Source organism: Danio rerio, chromosome 5 (genome assembly GCF_052040795.2).
Source record: "Danio rerio strain M-AB ecotype USA chromosome 5, GRCz13ab, whole genome shotgun sequence".
Lineage (NCBI taxonomy): Eukaryota > Metazoa > Chordata > Actinopteri > Cypriniformes > Danionidae > Danio > Danio rerio.
In genome coordinates, this window is record NC_141025.1 from 1381539 (window position 1) to 1401114 (window position 19576).

Here is a 19576-nt window from a genome sequence, read left to right on the forward strand (position 1 = left end):
CACACACTCCGGGTTCGTTTGCCGATATACATCTCTATATATATATATCGTACGAATTAAAAAGGAAGAATAGAAAAACAAACCGACTCGTCCCGGAAAAAAAAAGAAAACGCCCCCCGTTCGGATAATGGTGTACACAAGTTATTTAGTAACAATTGGATGTCCTGATTTTTTTTTTTTAGAAATAGTTCTCTGTTTAAATCATACAAGTCATTCTACAGCTAGTGTTTCTCACTAAGAAAAAAAGTAAAAGTCTTCAAGGCGTTGCAAATCTAGAAACCTCTGTTACAAAAGGTCTGTTCTCCTCCTCGCAGTGATTCAAAAATCTTCAACTAAAGGGTCTGGAGTCGCCACCGCTGCTGCTCATTTAATGATCCTGCGGGAGAGACAGACAACACGCACACGCACGCAAACACACACACACACACACAAACACACACACGCAAATGCACATCAAGACTCAGAAATAGAGAAATATAGACATTTTAAAATTTCCTCTGGAAGATATAGTGCAAGGTTGTCAAACTCAATTCCTGGAGGGCCGCAGCTCTGCACAGTTTAGTTCTAATCCTGCTCCAACACACTGAGGCCCCGTTTACACTAGTGAGTTTTAGTTTTAAAATGTTGTTTAAGATCAAAAACGATCCGCGTTTCACCCAGCGTTTCTGAACATATCTCCGTCCACACTACGCCACCAAAAGCGTGTATCACGTGACCATTGGCGCACTCTGGGCATGCGTGTTCTAGTATAAACAGGAAGCATGTGTCTCGCTCTGCATTTGGTTATTGTTAGTCAACAAACGCCGGTTGAACAATGAACGAGATGGCAAAGAAAGCAAGAGAGGTGTTTTTGTGGACAGACGACGAGGTCGAGTTACTAAACGTAACAAATGAATAACTGCACAATGCAGCCTAAAACAGACAACAGTGCAAACAGCGCTCTCATTTCTGTGTGCATGTTGTTGTTTACAGTGAAGGCTGGTCTGCTGTCTCCCGGTAGCGTTAAAGTCATGTGTTATAGTCATGTGATAGGGGCTTGACCAATAAGGGAAGGATACGCAATGACACAAAAGCCCCAATCAGCTAGCGAATCTCAGCAGCTCCGCCTCCGTTTCCAGATGTCTCTGTTTTCCCTCATCCACACTGAGACGGAGCAGCAGCGCTTCAGAATGAACACAGCCTCTCCAGCGTTTACAAAACGCTCCGATTCCAGCGCTCAAACTCTGGCGGAGTGTGGACGGATGGCGTAACCGTAGCCAAACTTATGCGTTTCCAAACTAAAACAATTAGTGTAAACGGGGCCTTAAGCTGCGTTCACACTCGACTTTTTTTCCTATAGACTTCCATTCATACTCGCGCGAATACGGAAACGCAGGGTCATGCGTTAAGTTTGGCAGGTCGATGTGGAGCAAAGTTCAAGCTTGGTGAACTCTGACCTGCGAAATCGCATCTCTTGACTGCGTGAGACCAATCGAGAATCAAAACAAGACCTCTCTGCACAGAACTTTAAAACATGGAGCAATCGCTCGCTTTTATAATGTCTAATAATCTTGTTTAATCCCGCCCCTTTACGCAGAGCCGCACGACAGAATTTCGCACACACAATCTCTAGTGTGACCGCAGCTTCACCTGTAGATTTTAAACAAGCCTGGAGGACTCAATGAGTTTGATCAGGTGTGTTTAATCAGGGTTGGAACTAAACTGTGCAGAGCTGCGGCCCTCCAGGAATTTGACACCAACTGATATAGTGCAACATTTAAACAGCAGATGTTCCAGCATCATTACTGCAGTGTCCATCATCCTCTAACATCCTGATTTCTGATCATCGGCTTTAAGAAATCCCTTATTTATGATAATAGGTGATGCATTTTATTTTTCAGGATTCACAGAGGGCTAAAAAAAAAAAAAAAAAAGAGCGGCATCATTTAAAAAAATAGTCAAATCTTTGTAATGTTACAAAATGTGTGTGTGTGTGTGTGTGTGTATTGTAGTAGTTACCACCGTTATCGGCATTAACGTGCTGCACTAATCTATTCTCAATGTTGGGTTGGGAGCTGGGTCTGTTCTACGCAAGCTATGATGACTTTCAGCACTATATTTTAGCGCGGATGTATACCTGACCGGTGAGCCGTTTGTGTGTATAACGTGTCTATTGTGTGTGTGTAAGTGCACAGGGAGGCTGGGGGCCTGTGTTTGTGTAAACTATCACTATGTTTGAGTATGTAGTGTGTGTATGGTGTGTGTAGTGTATATTGCGTGTATAGTGTGTGTGTGTGTGTGTGTGTGTGTGTGTGTATAGTGTGTGTATAGTGTGTGTGTACCGGTAGGCTGGGGGCCTTTGTTTGTATGAACTGTGAGTGTATGTTTGAGTGTGTAGTGTGTCTGTAGAGTGTAAGTTTGTATTGTGTGTGTAGTGTGTGTTGTATGCATGTACCGGGAGTCTGTGTTTGTGTGTACTGTGAGTGTATGTTTGTATAGTGTGTGTATAGTGCGTTTGTACCAGAAGGCCGGGGGCCTGTTTTTTTGTGTAGTGTGAGTCTATAGTGTGTGTGTGTGTGTGTGTGTGTGTGTGTGTGTGTGTTTGTGTGTGTACCAGGAGTTTGGATTTGTGTGTACTGTGAGTGTAGGTTTGCATTGTGTGTGTATGTGTGTGTGTGTGTGTGTGTGTACCAGGAGTTTGGATTTGTGTGTACTGTGAGTGTAGGTTTGCATTGTGTGTGTGTGTGTGTGTGTGTGTATAGTGTGTTTGTACAGGGAGGCCGGGGGCCTGTGTTTTTGTGTAGTGTGAGTCTATAGTGTGTGTATGTGTGTGTGTGTGTGTAACAGGAGTCTGGATTTGTGTGTACTGTGAGTGTAGGTTTGCATTGTGTGTGTGTGTGTGTGTGTGTGTGTGTGTGTGTGTGTGTGTGTGTGTTTGTACCGGGAGGCCGGGGGCCTGTGTTTGTCCCTGGCCGTAATAAGCTCCCTGCTGTCTGTAATACTCCACCCAGGCGGCGCTGTAGTCTGGAGGAGAACTCTGCTGAGAGCCCGGTCCGGCTGCCTGAGCTGCACACACACACACACACAGAGAGAGACAGAAGCGTGAGCACTGAGGGTCTGTTCACACTGACTGACCGATGCAGCAGGACGGCAGCTCTTACTCTGCTTCTTGTAATACTCCTCCCAGGCTTTGCTGTAGTCGGGGCCGCTGCTCTGGCCCTGGTTCTGCTGACCTGCAGACGACAAAACACCAGTAAACACACACACACACACACACCTGAATCATAGCGGCCAGGAAAATAATAAACGCATTCATGTGTTCATTTACACACGCGCAGCTATTAATGCATCCATCTTGAATGACTTTTGTAAGTGAGGTCTCTAATAAACCTATGCATGTCAATCTCACAGCTCTCAATCCACAGCAGAAGGGGAAACCAAGAGCACACAATAAACACCGCAACAGTCTTTTCAAGAGTTCACACTTTGCTGAGGATTGAATATAAAGCTTGTTTAGCATCACAGATAGTGATCGCTCTTCAGAGATAACTACTGACTAGCAGCATGTCTATGTGCTGATTTGGATTAGTCGATTAACTTATGTTGCATGCTTTTGGATGGTGGGAGGAACCCTGGGAAACCCACGTGAGCACGGGGAGAATGTGTAAACTCAGCGCAGAAACGTCAGCTGGCTTGGTAAGGACTAGAACCAGTGATGTTCTTGCTGTGAGGCAACAGTGCTAACCACTGAGCCACCCATCTAGGAAAGGAGGAGGAGCAGGGGTGGAAGGGGGGATTTCTCAAAATGAAGATGGCTGTGATATGGAGCTGAGGGTGTTTACAGTGGATTAGGAATCATCTGATTGGTCAATCCTAAATGGAATAATGCAGGACCAGCCGTGATCAATCATAAACACGTGATCCTCTCGACATTAGTTTAATCAAACAATAAGTGAATTATAAACACAGACTGCAGCAGGAATATAGCGCACTGTCACTTTAAGAGCTGCATGGATCCAGTATACTGCTACACATGCATTTCCACTCTGGATTCTTTATGCTAATCAATAACAATCAAGCATTTGTGTGATTGAATCACTGAGCACTGCAGGTTTACATGCAGATTTGCATGCATTTGACCATTTAGTGTAGCGGTTCTCAACTGTTTTGGCCATGGGACCCACATTTTTACATGGTCATCAACCCACGGCCCAAATTTTTAGGAACTATAATGTAATATACTACGACTAAAAACTCAAAACTCTAGTCTCCACTACACTTCCTAATCTGCAATTGCCTCTCTGAATATCACACTAACTGTACCAAAAAAAATAAATAAATAAATAAATAAAAAAATACTAATACTACTAATACTTCCCTTCTTAGACTTTACAGACCTGAAACTTGCCTACAGCACTTATTCATTGTTGCTCTTAGTTGTGTAAATTGCTTCCTTGTCCTCATTTGTAAGTCGCTTTGGATAAAAGCGTCTGCTAAATGACTAAATGTAAATGACTAAATGTAATATTAGGAATTATAATTCATTTGTATTTATTTATTTACATACACAAGTAGTGACCGATAAATCATAAGAAAATCACCAAGACTTACAAATAAACACTATTTTACTGCTGTCGTTTAACAAAATGTGTCAAAATATAGAAATATTACAGAGTAAAAACGACAAATGTTTTGTTTCTAAAAGTGCTCTTGTGAGAGCACATCACTACGTATGACACACTGAGCTTTTAAGCCTTTTTTGTCATAAATATATATGTAAATCCATACTTTACATATTGGGCGTGGTACTTGTACTGCGACATATTTGTTGCTATAATTAAACGAAATTTCACATGTTAAACGGTACAGTTGTCGCTCGCGCATTTCAAAATAAAAGTCTTATATAAGCAAAATAACTTAAAAATGAAACATTTGTTGTTGTTTTTTTGACCACACACTCTGCGACCCACTGAATACGTGCCCGCGACCCACTGAAAATGTTCCCGAGACCCACTTTTTCGTTTTTTTAAATAGCAGGTTAAAAAAAACGCACTGAAAACGTATTAAAAGGTGAGTGAATTATGACAGCGCAAACTTTTTCTGTGAGCGTAGTAGTGCTGTTGGTTCTGTTTAACCCTTTAAGGTGACGTGCTGACTGACTGATGCGTGATACCAGCAAACACGGCGTAGCTTTCAGTTATGATGAACTCAGTTTCCATAATTATACTTTATTTAGAGATGAAGGTCTGTGGCGCTGCATATAATGATTTTATCTTGCTGGAGTTTATAGCCGTTTCACTTTACTTCAGGACGCATTGATGCCGCAGTCCGCTCCGCAAGTCAATCAAAGACATTCATAAATATTCCTAATAAATGTTGGAGACATACTCACTACATAAACGCACTCAATCACACTTCAGCAGCGTTTATTTGAGGGCGCACAAGAAAATCTGCACTTGAGCAGCGGATATATTTGAGGGCGCACAAGAAGTTTTGTGCACGAACAGAGGAAATCGGCGCTCAAGCAGAGATTGACATGCTCGCAGGCTATTACATGAATGCAATCTCGACTGAATACTGCGCCCATGCTGGAAAAATCCTAGAGGAAACACTGATGTAAATCCATACTTGACATATTCGGGGTCGTACTTCAGCTTCGTCATTTTTGTTGCAATAATCAAATGAAATTTCACATGTCAAACGGTACAGTTGACGCTCGCGCATTTCAAAATAAAAGTCTTATATAAGCAAAATAGGTTAACAATTAAACCTTTCTTGTTTGTTTTGACCGCACACACTGCGACACACTGAAAATGTTCCCGCCAGTTGAGCAACACTGATTCAGGGGCTGAAAGGGGGACGGGATATGACAATTGTTTTATAATCATTAGATCTTTCATAATAGTTTTCAGCCAAAATCAATACAGACTTTAAATTTTCCACACAGCCCTGTCCCAGCACAAAGTAACCAGCAACTATTTTCCCATTTCCCACTCATTTCAGTATTTTAGTAAAAAGGCACAAATCCCAGAAAGAGCCCGAATGTTTTATCCGAGCTCCTGCTGATCTGCTAAAAGTTCCTCTGTGGCTTTTATTTCAATAGTAAAACAACAACAGCAAGCTCCAGTGCGCTTAAAGTGTGTGAAAGTAAGAGATGAGCACGGCAGGACTGTAATTCAGGCAAATCAGAGGCTCTCAGCAGAGATTCAGATGCTCACCTAGCTTCTTATAATACTGCTCCCAGGCTTTGGAGTAGTCCATCTGTCCGCTCTGAGAGCCGTTGTGACCTGAAACAGCAGAAAAAGCTCACGTTTTAACGCTGAAGACAGAAGATGCAGGAAAAACACAGAAACACACACTCACTGGGGTCCTGCTGACTCTGAGGCTGCCACGTCTGATAGGTGGTGCCCCAACCTCCGGTCATGAACGTCTGCGGCCCACTGACACACACACAGAGAGATGGAGAGCGAGAGATTAGAGTTCACTGCCATTTCAGCTTCTCTGGCGCTATCATGGCAAAAAACAAACTTTACAAATATTTGACATTATTCAGTTCAATTAATCTTGATTTTTATTATTTTTTAAAGGTTTAGTTTTGGTCTTTTTGCCTTTATTAGATAAGACAGTATTAAGACAGGACGCAAAGTTAAAGAGAGAAAGAGAAAGAGGTAGGGGAAGAGGGGTGGTGGGTAGGGAAATGTCCTTGAGCCAGAATTTGAACTCGGGACGCCCTGCACCATATGTTGGCACACTAACCACTAGGCCACAGGTGTCAAACTCAGTTCCTGGAGGGCCGCAGCTCTGCACAGTTTAGTTCCAACCCTAATTAAACACACCTGATCAAACTCATTGAGTCCTTCAGGCTTGTTTGAAACCTACAGGTAAGTGTGTTGGAGCAGGGTTGGAACTAAACTGTGCAGGGCTTTGGCCCTCCAGGAATTGAGTTTGACACCCCTGCACTAGGCTATAGCACAGACTCTATAGCGCTTTCACAATGTAGATTGTGTCAAAGCAGCTTCACATACAAGATTATAGTGAATTGAAACAGTGTCAGTCCAGTTTTCACTGCTGAGAGTTCGAACACTGAAGAGCAAATCATATTCAATCAAGCATTATGACTTTTCTATAGCAGGGGTGCCCAAACTTTTCAGCTTGTGACCCCCAAAATAACAATTCCAGCGACTCTGAATAATTTAATTAAAGCAATCTGCAGTAAAATGTCTAACAGCTGTGGTAAAATCAACATCTCTTTGCAATAAAAGACCTAAATATATTTACAAATTATTTAGATAGATCGTTTGGTGATTGGATGGGTGTCGGTCAACTTTCAAAATAAAGACTGGTTCAAAATTAAGGCCACAATATTTCTGTGAATTTAAGACTTTAAAGCAGGTCGCACACCAGAAGCGCCGCCCAGCGCCATGTATTTTAGAATTCTAAACATAGGTTTCTATCAGGATACACACACCGGCGCCGCAATTCATCGGCGCCCGTCCACGGCTCAGGACGCAGTTCATTTTTCAGCCGCGCCACAGAGCGCCATCTGATTAGTTTCATGTTAAATTTCATTCGAATGTGCGCGTCTGGTGTGCGATACTTTAAATTGTCATGTACGCGCCGTGTCGCGGCGTCGAGCGGCGCTTCTGTTGTGCGACCTGCTTAAGACCCTGCGGACACCCTGTATACAATGCCAGAATGCCATATAATATTATCATAATGCAAGTACACTCCTAGAACACATCATACTTAATTATTAAGACTATTTCATTTAATTATAGTCATTTTAACTATTTAATATTGAGGCATTGGAATCAGAATGTGAAGGCGTATGTCCTAAATAAATAATAATGCATGTAAACACTAAAGTGCAAGGTAAGGAGTAACTGCTGATGATGGATCTGGCAGCAGATATTGCAGCCTCTGTTAGACACACACACATGAAAATACACTACAGTAATTTATAGTATATACTGTAGTGTTCAAAACCATACTGACACCTCCAATATATTTCTCCAACACATGTCTAATCATAATAGTGTTAATAACTCATCTCTAATAGCTGATTTATTTTCTCTTTGTCATGATGACAGTAAATAATTTTAGACTAGATATTCTTCAAGACACTTCTATACAGCTTAAAGTGACATTTAAAGGCTTCACTAGGGTAATTAGGGTAAAGTTAGGGTAATTAGGCAAATTATTGTATAACGATGGTTTGTTCTGGAGACTATGGGGAAAATATAAAGAGGCTAATAATATTGACCTTAAAATGGCTTTAAAACAATTAAAAACAGCTTTTATTCTAGCCGAAATAAAACAAATAAGACTTTCTCCAGAAGCACAAATATTATCAGACACACTGTGAACATTTCCTGAATCTGTTCAACATCATTTGGTAAATATAAAAAATAAAATTCGGGGGGGGGGGGGATAATTCTGACTTAACTGTACATGCTAAATGCGAGATGCAAGTTTCATCACTGTTTTCAAATGCACCTCCTCTGTCTTGTTTCCTCCAAATGAAACCGTTAGCATGACAACTTTCTAAACAAAACAAAAAAACCCTCGAGAGAAACTCTACATTCTGCTCAGCTCATGATCTCTGGTAATCTGAGACGGCAGACAGAAGAAATAAACTTTGCTCACTTCTGATGAGGAGTCGCAGGTCCTTGAGTGAAAGGACTGAGTCCAAAACTGCTGTTTCCTCCCATTCCAGACGCCTGCAGGAAGTAAAACACCGTCAGTAAGATTGACAAACACAACAACTCTGGAAGAACTTAACTCTTCATGTTATGCAGATTACAAAGCCTCAATAACAATCTGGCAGTTTAGGGAAAAAAGGCAGAAAACTGAGAAGTAAGCCTTGTATAGGTCTGTATTATATTCAGTTTAATTCAATTTATTTTGATTTATTCTAATTAGAAAAAAATATTTAACTTTATAATTTTTTTATTGCATTTCTGTATTTTATTGTTATGTAATTTTTATTAATTTAATTTATTTTAATTAATTTAAATTTTATTCAATTTAATTAACTATTTTTATGTTAATTTTATTTTAATTAAATTTATTTTATGTTAATTTAATTTTAACTATTTTTATTGTATTTTAATTGTTATGTTGTGTTAATGAAATTTTTATTTAATATTAAATTTTAATTTAAATAAACTAAACTAAATTTAATTAAACTAATTTCAATTTAATAAATTTATAAATAAATTTATTAATTAGTAAATAATTGTGGTAATAAAAAACTGTGATGTAAGCCTTGTATAGGTCTGTGTTATGTTATTTTTAATTCAATTTTTTTTTATTAAATTTCAACCATAATTTTTTTATTGTATTTTATTTTATTGTTATGGTATGTTAATTTTAATTAATTTAATTTATTTTAATTAATTAAAATTTTATTAAATTTAATTAACTATTTTATTGTATTTTTTGTTATGTTATGTTAATTTCATTTTCATTAATTATTTTTTATTTTAATGAAATTAAATTTTAAATATTTTTATTGTATTTTATTTCATTGTTATGTTAATTTAATTTTAATTTAATATTTAATTTTAATTGAAATAAACTAAACTAAATTTAATTAAACTAATTTCAATTTAATTTATAAATAAATGCATCAATTAATAAATAATTGTGGCAATAACAATCTGGCAGTTTTAAGAAAAAAAAGGCAGAAAACTGAGATGTAAGCTCTGTATAAGGTTGTGAAAAATAGTAAATAGTGAGAGGAAAAAGGTACTTGTAATTATTTGCATTTAGAACTAATTTTCTCAAATTTTACAAATGTGAGTTTATTGGGTTTTTTGCAATTTTGGCTATTTTTGTTGATCTTAGAATTTAAACTCAATCGAAATTAGTCTTAAAACTTATTTCTACACTTTGTATGCATTTAGTTTTTACCAATTACGTTTCTTAATTAAATGCATATACATTTACATGACATTATTATTTTGCTTTTAATGTTTTGCTTATGTTAATGTTCAGCAATTGACATTCATCTGTATTATTTGCAAATAAATCAATAAAAAGTTAAAATCCTAAAAAACTGTGCAGGCTCTTGAAAATAATAAAGGCAGCCCATCATTAATTATTACATTACATAACTCAATGAACCAACTATTGAATATTCTGATGTGATTTTTGACCGTTGTAGCGGTGAAATAAGCATCACAAACAATGCAAATGTCAGAAATCACCATCTTTGGTGTCCGGTAATTGATTCTGATTGGTTGAGGCATGTCCAAAGTAAGGAATAACAAACGACAAGCTGTTGAACTATTAGAAAATAATACACCTCAGCTGTGCATTATAGTCTAATAATCCAGCATCCCGCGAGGGATTATTGCTCTCCTCATCTGGTCTCCGGCACAACAGCTGATTTTACAGTGGGTAACACAATCGCCTCACAGCAAGAAGGTTGCAAGTTCGAGCCCCGGCTGGGTCAGTTGACATTCTGTGTGGAGTTTGCATGTTCTCCAGGTGTTGGCGTGGGTTTCCTCCGGGTGCTCTGGTTTCCCCCACAAGTCCAAACACTTGTGGTATAGGGGAATTAGGTAGGCTAAATTGTCCGTAGTGTATGTGTGTGAATGAGTGTATATGAGATGGATGGCAGCCGGAAGAGCATCCGCTGCATAGAACATATGCTGAATAAGTTGGCGGTTCATTCCGCTGTGGCGACCACAGATTAATAAGGGGACTAAGCAGAAAATAAAATAAATGAATAATATTGTATGTTAAGAATCTCCTCCAAAGACTTCAGTTGTGTTCTGGTGTGAATGTTGTAGCTGTGAAATAACTCTAATAATTCAGTTACTGGAAATATTCCTCAGAGATTTTGCTCCATATTGTCATGATAGCATCACACAGTTGCTGCAGATTTGTCGGCTGCACATCCATGATGCCAATCTTAGAGTGAGCATCAGCCAATCAGAATCAAGCATGTAGTGTAAATGGTTGTATACTTCTAGTGTGTGTGTGTGTGTGTGTGTGTGTGTGTGTGTGTGAGGAATGAAAGCGTGCGCACCCCGATCTTGTCGTCAATCAGCTGTCTGGCCATCTCCATCTGCTGAGGGGATCCGCGGATGGAGAAAATGCGCACATTGGGGTCGGTGTTGGGCGGAGGGTTTCTCTGCAGCTCCACATGAGCGCCGGACTGCTGGTTGATGTTCTTTATGGTCTCTCCACCTGAACACACACACACACACACACGTTTGTTTTTGTTAAAAGTGGGGACATACATAGGTTTCCATTCATTCTATACTGTCCAAACCGTATATTGTATTGTCCACACCCCACCCCTAAACCCAACCATCACAGGAGACTGTGTGCAGCTTTACTCTGATCATACTCATCCTGTGGGATTTATAAGCATTTTGAGAAACGAGGACGTCACCAATGTCCCCATATTTCACCCCCTTTTTGTAATGCCTGTGTCATACCCATGTCATTATACAGATTGTGTCCTGATATGTCACAAAAACACACACACACACACACACACACACACCTTCAGAGCGTTTCTGACAGGACTTTTCAATGACTTTCTTAATTGCATTTTAAATGACAGACTCAAACAGTTGCATGGATGTTTGAACAGCTGGGATGTTTTCAGTGTATTTAATAAATAAATAAATAAATAAATACACACCAAACATGAAACTCCTCATGCTCTCTATAAATCAAGTGAACTGTTGTTTTGTGGCTGTAGATAGGGTTGTTCTCATACTGATAATAGTATCGGAAATGCTAGGTGATACCGATAGCCAGAATTTCTGCAGTATTCCCGATATTTAAAGCCATAAACCAATCTGATATCATCTTTTTAAATGACTTATGCCTGCAAGCTTTGCTTAATACCGCAAGCCCAGAGTCCATTCCTCTGAGCGGAGAGTAACACTCCATTCCATTTATTTTCCTCTTGTTGGTGTCCGAGGAGGAATCCTCTTGCCGACACAGAGCACCACTGAAAGCCTCCACCATCCGGGTACAGTTTCTGGAGGAGTGAACTCACAGAGCTGCTGGATCTACTGGGCTCCAATTGAATATATACACCGTTTATAGCCTTCGTAAAGCACATAAACACAGATTGCAAATGTGAGAACAGAGGCGAACTATCATCCAGTGGGTGAAAGACACAAAGTATGTGATGCGTTTGCTGCAAATGTTCGAAATTTTGCCTTATTTCCGTCTTTCACGTTTATCGTGAACCCAGCCATGTTGAAAATACCAGAGTTAGTGTGGACAGGGCCTGAAGCACACTGTAAATCAATTCTGTGAATTTATACAGGGCGAGAAGTAGTAGTATACACAACTGTTTCTACAGATACACACTCAGTTATTAGTTCAATACTCGGGCGTATCGGAAAGGAAAAACTGTAGCTGTAGATGTGAAGAATGTTCTGACCTTTTCCGATGACCAGGCCGCATTTATCAGCCGGTATTGTGTAGGTGACCTCCTGCAGGCCTCCAGGAGTGCCGATGTTCCAGTCTCCACGACCCCTTCCACGACCCCGGGGCCCGAGCGGACCCCCAAAACCATCACGCTCCTGCAAAACACACACACATACACACACTGAGCATCATATGTCGGACTCTCAAACACACACTTTACTTTTACTAGCAGATCACATTTACATCACCTACACCTCCATCCTTTCAACTCTTAAAAAGCTGTAAATGTCTACTTAGTTTTTGTCAGCGATTTTTATGTGTGTTGCTGATTTCACTTTAGTAATGATGATCTTCTAGTTAAGAAGAGCAGCAGAGTTTTAAGATGGTGAGCAGAATCTGTCATGAGGACACACAGCTAAAGTTCACTGAACTTCACTAAAGATACAAGCAGAGCTGTTACCTGTGCCGTCTGCACCAGCTCATTGATGAGGTGAACCGCGTGCTGACACCGCTCTGGCTGACCCATGACTTGAGCCACCCGGTCCGGACTGATGCCATCATCTGAAACGCACACATTGGGATATGAGATCAGAGTGAAGAGCAATAAACCTCAATGGGACAAAAACAGCCACGAACATAACCATAATGGAGTCAATTTGCCCAGTGTATTGTTGAGGTTACCCAGTTACAGTCTACTCGGTTACCATCAGTCAACTTGGTTAGTCAACTCTATTACCATCAGTTAATCGGTTACCATCAAGTCAAGATGGTTACAGTCAAGTCAGTTACAGTCAATCAACTCTGCTCGTATCAGTCAAGTCGGTTATCAAGTCTGTTACGGTCTACTGTTACCACCAGTCATCTTGGTTACTGTCAAGTCAGTTACTGTCAAATTGGTTACCATCGAGTTAGTTAGTCAAGTCGGTTACCGTCAAGTCAGTTACAGTCTACTCTTTTACTATCAGTCAAATCGGGAACCATCTACTCTGTTACCATCAGTCAACTTGGTTAGTCAACTCTATTACCATCAGTTAATCGGTTACCATCAAGTCGATTACCATCAAATCAAGATGGTTACAGTCAAGTTGGTTACAGTCTACGGTTAGCAACAGTCAACTTGGTTACAGTCAAGTCAGTTACTATCAAGCCAGTTACTGTCAATCAACTCTGCTACCATCAATCAAGTCGGTTAGTATACTGTTACCACCAGTCAACTTGGTTACTGTCAAGTCAGTTACCGTCAAGTCGGTTACCATCAAGTCAGTTACTGTCAATCAACTTGGTTATAGTCAAATTGGTCACCATCAAGGCAGTTACAGTCTACTGTTACCATCAGTCAACTCTGTTACAGTCAAGTCAGTTACCATCAACTCGGTTACAGTCAAGTCAGTTGCCGTCAATCAACTCTGCTAGCATCGGTCAAGTCGGTTATCAAGTCTGTTACAGTCTACTGTTACCACCAGTCAACTCGGTTACTGTCAAGTTGGTTACCATCAAGTCAGTTACCGTCAATGAACTTATTTATCGTCAAATTAGTCACCAAAGGCTGTTACAGTCTACAGTTACCAGCAGTCAACTCGGTTACCGTCAAGTCAGTTACCATCAGTCAAGACGGTTTCCTTCAGTCAAGTCGGTAATAGTCAGCTCTTTTACCATCAGTCAACTCGGTTACAGTCTACTTGGTTACTGACCGTCAACTCTGCTAGTCAGTTACCATCAAGTCGCTTACGTCTTTTGTTAAAATGAGTCAAGATGCTTACCATCAAGTCAGATACAGAGAAGTTGTTACCGTCAAGTCTGTTAGAGTCTACTCTTTTACCATCAGTCAAGTCTGTTACGGTCTACTCTGTTACCAGTCATCTAGATTAGTCTACTCAGTTACTAACAGTCAACTCTGTTACCGTCAAGTCGATTACCATCAAGTCGGTTACAGTCTTTTTTGTTACCATCAGTCAACTCCGTTACCGCCAAGTCAGTAGACCGTAACTGACCTGTTACAATCAGTCAATCGTTTACAATCAAATCGATTACCAATCAACTTGGTTACCGTCAAGTTAGTCACCATCAAGTCGGTTACAGTCTACTGTTACGATCAGTCAACTCGGTTACAGTTAAGTCAGTTACCATCAAGTCGGCTACAGTCAAGTCAGTTACCATCAAGTCGGTTACCTTCAATCAACTCTGCTACCATCAATCAAGTCGGTTATCAATAAGTCGGTTACAGTGTACTGTTACCACCAGTCAACTTGGTTACTGTCAAGTCGGTTACCATCAAGTCAGTTATTGTCAAGTCAGTTATTGTCAAGTCGGTTACAGTCTACTTTGTTACTTTGACTGTTTCCATCAGTCAAGACGGGTACTGTCAAGTCAGTTAACGTTAAGTCGGTTACAGTCTACTTTGTTACCATCAGTCTACTCAGTTACCACCAAGTCCGTAATCATCAAGTTAGTTACAGTCTACTCTTTTACCATCAGTCAAATTGGTTACCGTCAAAAGTCAGTTACAGTCAACTCCGTTACCATCAAGTCGGTTAAAGTCTACTCTGTTACCATCTGTCAAGTCGGTTACCATTAAGTCAGTTACCGTCAATCAACTTGGTTACCGTCAAGTCGTTCACCCAAGTCGTTTATAGTCTACTGTTACCATCAGTCAAGTCAGTTACCATCAAGTAAGATACGTCATTTATCGTCAGGTCAGTTAACAGCCAAGTCAGTTTTGTTCACTTTGTTACCATCAGTAAAGACGGTTACAGTCTATTGTTACAGTCAACTCTGCTACTGTCAAGTCGGTTACGTCTACTGTTACCATCAGTCAAGACGGTTACCCTTAAGTCAGTTACCATCAAGTCTGTTACTGTCTACTCTGTTAGCATCAGTCAACTCCATTACAGTCTACTCGTTTACCGACAGTCAACTCTGTTACCGTCAAGTCAGTTACATATACTATGTTACCATTAGTCAATTCGGTTACAGTGAAGTCGGTTACACCTACTTTTTTTTCTTTACCATCGGTCAAGTTGGTTACAGTCTTCTTGGTTACCGTCAACTTAGTTGCAGTCTACTCTATTACCATCAGTCAACTCTGTTATCGTCAAGCCGGTTATGCCTACTCCGTAACAATTAGTCGATTTGGTTATGGTCAAGTCAGTTACCATCTACTCTGTTAGCATCAGTCAACTCTGTTACCGTCTACTCAGTTACTATCAGTCAATTCTGTTACCATCAGTCAAGTTGGTTACAGTTTACCGTTTACCATCAGTTAAGTTGGTCAACACCTGGTTAGATGAAACTGCATTTCGTTGCCTTGTACTTGTACATGTGTAATGACAATAAAGTTCAATCTAATCCAATCTAAAAGAATGAGTGACAAATATGAGCATTTACCCCAAACCACACATCTCTGCTCATTTTAAGTGTCTGAATTAGTATCAGTTTTATTTTACTTCACAAAGAGTTTACAAAGTAAACACTGCTTTAATTAAATGCAATAAAATACAGTTAAATGAATTATGCCTCATTTAAGCATGATGTGCATTTCATCCTCGGATAATTAAAGCCACTTCTCTAAACTAAGCACAACTTACAGCCATCAGAGCAGACTTTAATTCAGCTACACGGCACCGCAATTGTCTAGCTAATTGCTTTCTGATGACTTATTATTTATTGATGCTAAAATTAATAAATAATGACATTCAAATGGGAAAATATCGATGCATTTTCCATCCGGGTGCAGAAAATGAAAGCAGATGCATTTCATTACACTGAAAAAAATGACAATTAAATACAATAAACAACATTTAAAATTGAACAATCAGTGTAGATTATTAAAATATAAATAAAAGTAATTTTAAAAGCATTAAATACAAAAATGTTTAACTATTTTACAATTAAATAAAATGCATTTAATTTTGATTAATTACCATTAAAAGAATTGATTATACATTAACTACTACAAACAAATTTAAAGTTTCACATATTATAATGTAAAAAAACAATATTCCACACATGCTTACACATTTATTTGTTGTTTATACTGATTATTATATCAAATTCAGCACTGTACTACTTTACAGCATTAAAATCTGACCAGCATTTGTAACGCAGCAGGTGAATAAAGTCAACAGGTGCTACAGAAGAAGAGCGGAGCTGCATGAATATTCATGAGGAGTAGAGTAAACAGTGTAAACATGCGAGAGAACAGCAGATTAATCCTCCGGTAAACTCCTTAACGCTGCAGTGATCCTGCACGACTCACAGTCTGAGGAGATCTGATCATCCGCTGCACACACAAGTATACACTCGCACAGGTATACACGCTCGTGAGGTATACACACAGGTATAGAAAACACACAGACACACAAGCACACAGACACACAAGCGCACACACACATGGGTAAAAACAAAAACAGTCATTTGCACAGGTATGCAAACACACAGATAGACAGACAGACAGACACACAGACACGTGTGTACTCACACACACACACACACACACAAAGGTATGCACAAACAGGTATACAAACACACACAGACAGACGTGTGCACACAGGTAAACACACACATGTACGAGCACACACAAGTGCACAGACGTGCGCACAGGTATTCACAGAGGTATGCAAAAAACATTTATACAAACACACAAAATGATGCTCCCGCACACGCGTAAACACACACACATGCACAGACACACTTATAAGCACACATCCATACAAAACACACACGAACAGGTACAAACACACAGGTATACAAACAAAAACACGTGTACACACACAAACACACAAACTCACACAAGCCATACAAACACACAGATGAACGCGCACACACACACACAGGTATAAAAACACACAAGCAGGTACAAACACACACACACACACACACAGTTACTCGCCCACATACAAAAACCATACCTGAATCAGCATAAATGTGATGCAAGTGCTCTGATGTGACTCTGACCTGGTTTGAACTGGATCCTTACGCCGGCATCGTTCTGGATCTTCTTGATCATTTCTCCATTTCGGCCGATGACGATCCCGACCGCAAACCTGGGCACTGCCACCTGTGTGTGTGTGTGTGTGTATATATAACAGCGATATTAGCTAACAAACACCTCTACTGCTACTCAGAATAACACAAACAATAACTCTCAGCTAGCTGCTGTGGAAATACTTCTCACTTTAGTTTAACTTTGTTTACTAAAATGACAAAGTAATAAAAATATCTATAACGTTTCCAAAAATTTTTTATAATTTTAAATCAATTAAATCACAAATTAAAAGTTTGAATTAAAAGTTGGTCAACCAGACAAAACCTATTTATAAAAGTGATCATTAAAAACAAAATATGAACCGATATTTATCAGTTAACCACTAACTATTACTGTAAAATTAAAGTTTTTTTTAACTTTAAATTACATTTTTGCCCATTAAGCATGATTTAAGTATCATACATGTTCAGTTTTACAATTTTATATATAAAAAAAACCTGTGGACCTAATAATAAAAACAAAAATGGGCCGATATATCGGTTTACCATTAACTATTAGGGCAAAATAATGAGAAGTTTTAAAAAGTGTGTTGCTTAAATATACAATAAAGTTATCTTGGCCAAACAAGTAAATATATTCACAGAAGCATGAATTCAAATAAAGTGTTATAAAAGTTTGGAAGTTGTACATGTCATTTGTAAATAAAAAATAAAATAAAAATCAGCCTCCAATACGGTTTGACCATTAAGAAAAACTGTGGATTCAATAACAAAAAGACAAAAAGACAAAAAAAAAAAAAAAAAATCAAATATGGGCCGATATATCAGTTTACTGTTAAATATTAAGGCAAAATGATGAGGCATTGTCAGTTTTAAAAAGCATATTGCTTAAATATACAAAAAAGTTATCTTCACCAAACAAGAAAATATATTTGGAGGAGCATGAATTCAAATAAAGAAATAAACCGATATATCGGGTCAACCAATAATTATGGTAAAACTGATGAAAGTGTTACAAAAGTTTAGTAATTGTACTTGTCATATATATATATATATATATATATATATATATATATATATATATATATATATATATATATATATATATATATATATATATATATACATACATATATATATATATATATATATATATATATATATATATATATATATATATATATAAATAAATAAATAAATAATAAAAAAACAACAACAACCTTTAATACAGTTTGATCATTAAGAAAAACTGTGGATCCAGTAATAAAAAGCAAAAAAAAAAAAAAAAAAAAAAAAAAAAAAAAAAAACATGAGCCGATATATCGGTTTACCATTAGCTATTTGACTAAGTGATGCAGTTTTTAAAAATGTGTTGCTTAAATCTGCAACGTTACAAGAATATCAGAAAAATTATAAAAAAAGTGGCACAAAAAGTGTGTGTAGTGGTTCAACCAGTGTAAACAATACATTATTTACCGGCTTAAAGAAATTGGCCTGATGATGATGATGATGACACTCATTATTGATAGCCACCAATATATTATCTGGGTGTTTTAAAGATAAAAATGGCCGGAAGTAGTAAAAAAAAAAAATAAAATAAAAAATATATATCTATTTAAGCTTATACTCCTTTTAAAATTATATCCCTGCGGTGAACTTAACACACAATATTACTACTAATAATAATATTAATAAACGCACAATAAAATGACAAAACTTAAACACATTAGCTTTAGCCTGCGCTCTTACGTCAATGCTGCTGCCGAGTCTGGAGCCGAAATCACTGCGTCCGCTCCTGAAATCTCCCTGATCCTTTTCCCGGATGATCTCCACCACCAGCTCTCGCGCTTGCTGGAACACACACACAATGCGTCAATTCCATATTTGCATGCATATACATCATATTGCCGGCAGCTCGCTCTCTGCATTTCTCACATGGTTGCCCACTGAAGCTGCGCCCGGTCAGAACCTGGATGGGAAAACACATGGGAAAGCTAGGCTGCTGCTGGAAGTGGTGTTAGTGAGGTCAGCAGGTGGTCTGTGTTGGTCCTAATGCCCCAGTATAGTGACGGGGGCTCTATACTGCTCAGTGAGCACCGTCTTTCAGATGAGACGTTAAACTAAGGTCCTGACTCTCTGTGGTCGTTAAAAATCCAAGGATGTCCTTCGACCGCAGGTTGAGCGCCCCCTGCTGTCCTCACTAACACCA

At 38.7% G+C, this 19576-nt stretch overlaps 1 protein-coding gene across 2 annotated transcripts in view; it reads right to left on the reverse strand.

Annotated features, from left to right (window-relative positions):
- The window catches only part of fubp3 (far upstream element (FUSE) binding protein 3), a 47399-nt gene continuing 27823 nt past the window's right edge, over positions 1–19576 (reverse strand). Inside the window, 11 exon segments of one of the 2 annotated variants that reach the window (NM_001007776.1) lie at positions 1–376; positions 2921–3045; positions 3141–3212; positions 6198–6266; positions 6343–6419; positions 8626–8699; positions 11018–11178; positions 12398–12539; positions 12845–12945; positions 17338–17440; positions 19117–19218. In NM_001007776.1, coding sequence (NP_001007777.1) covers positions 368–376; positions 2921–3045; positions 3141–3212; positions 6198–6266; positions 6343–6419; positions 8626–8699; positions 11018–11178; positions 12398–12539; positions 12845–12945; positions 17338–17440; positions 19117–19218 — 1035 coding nt within the window. In that variant the 3' untranslated portion in view covers positions 1–367. 2 annotated transcript variants of the gene reach the window in all.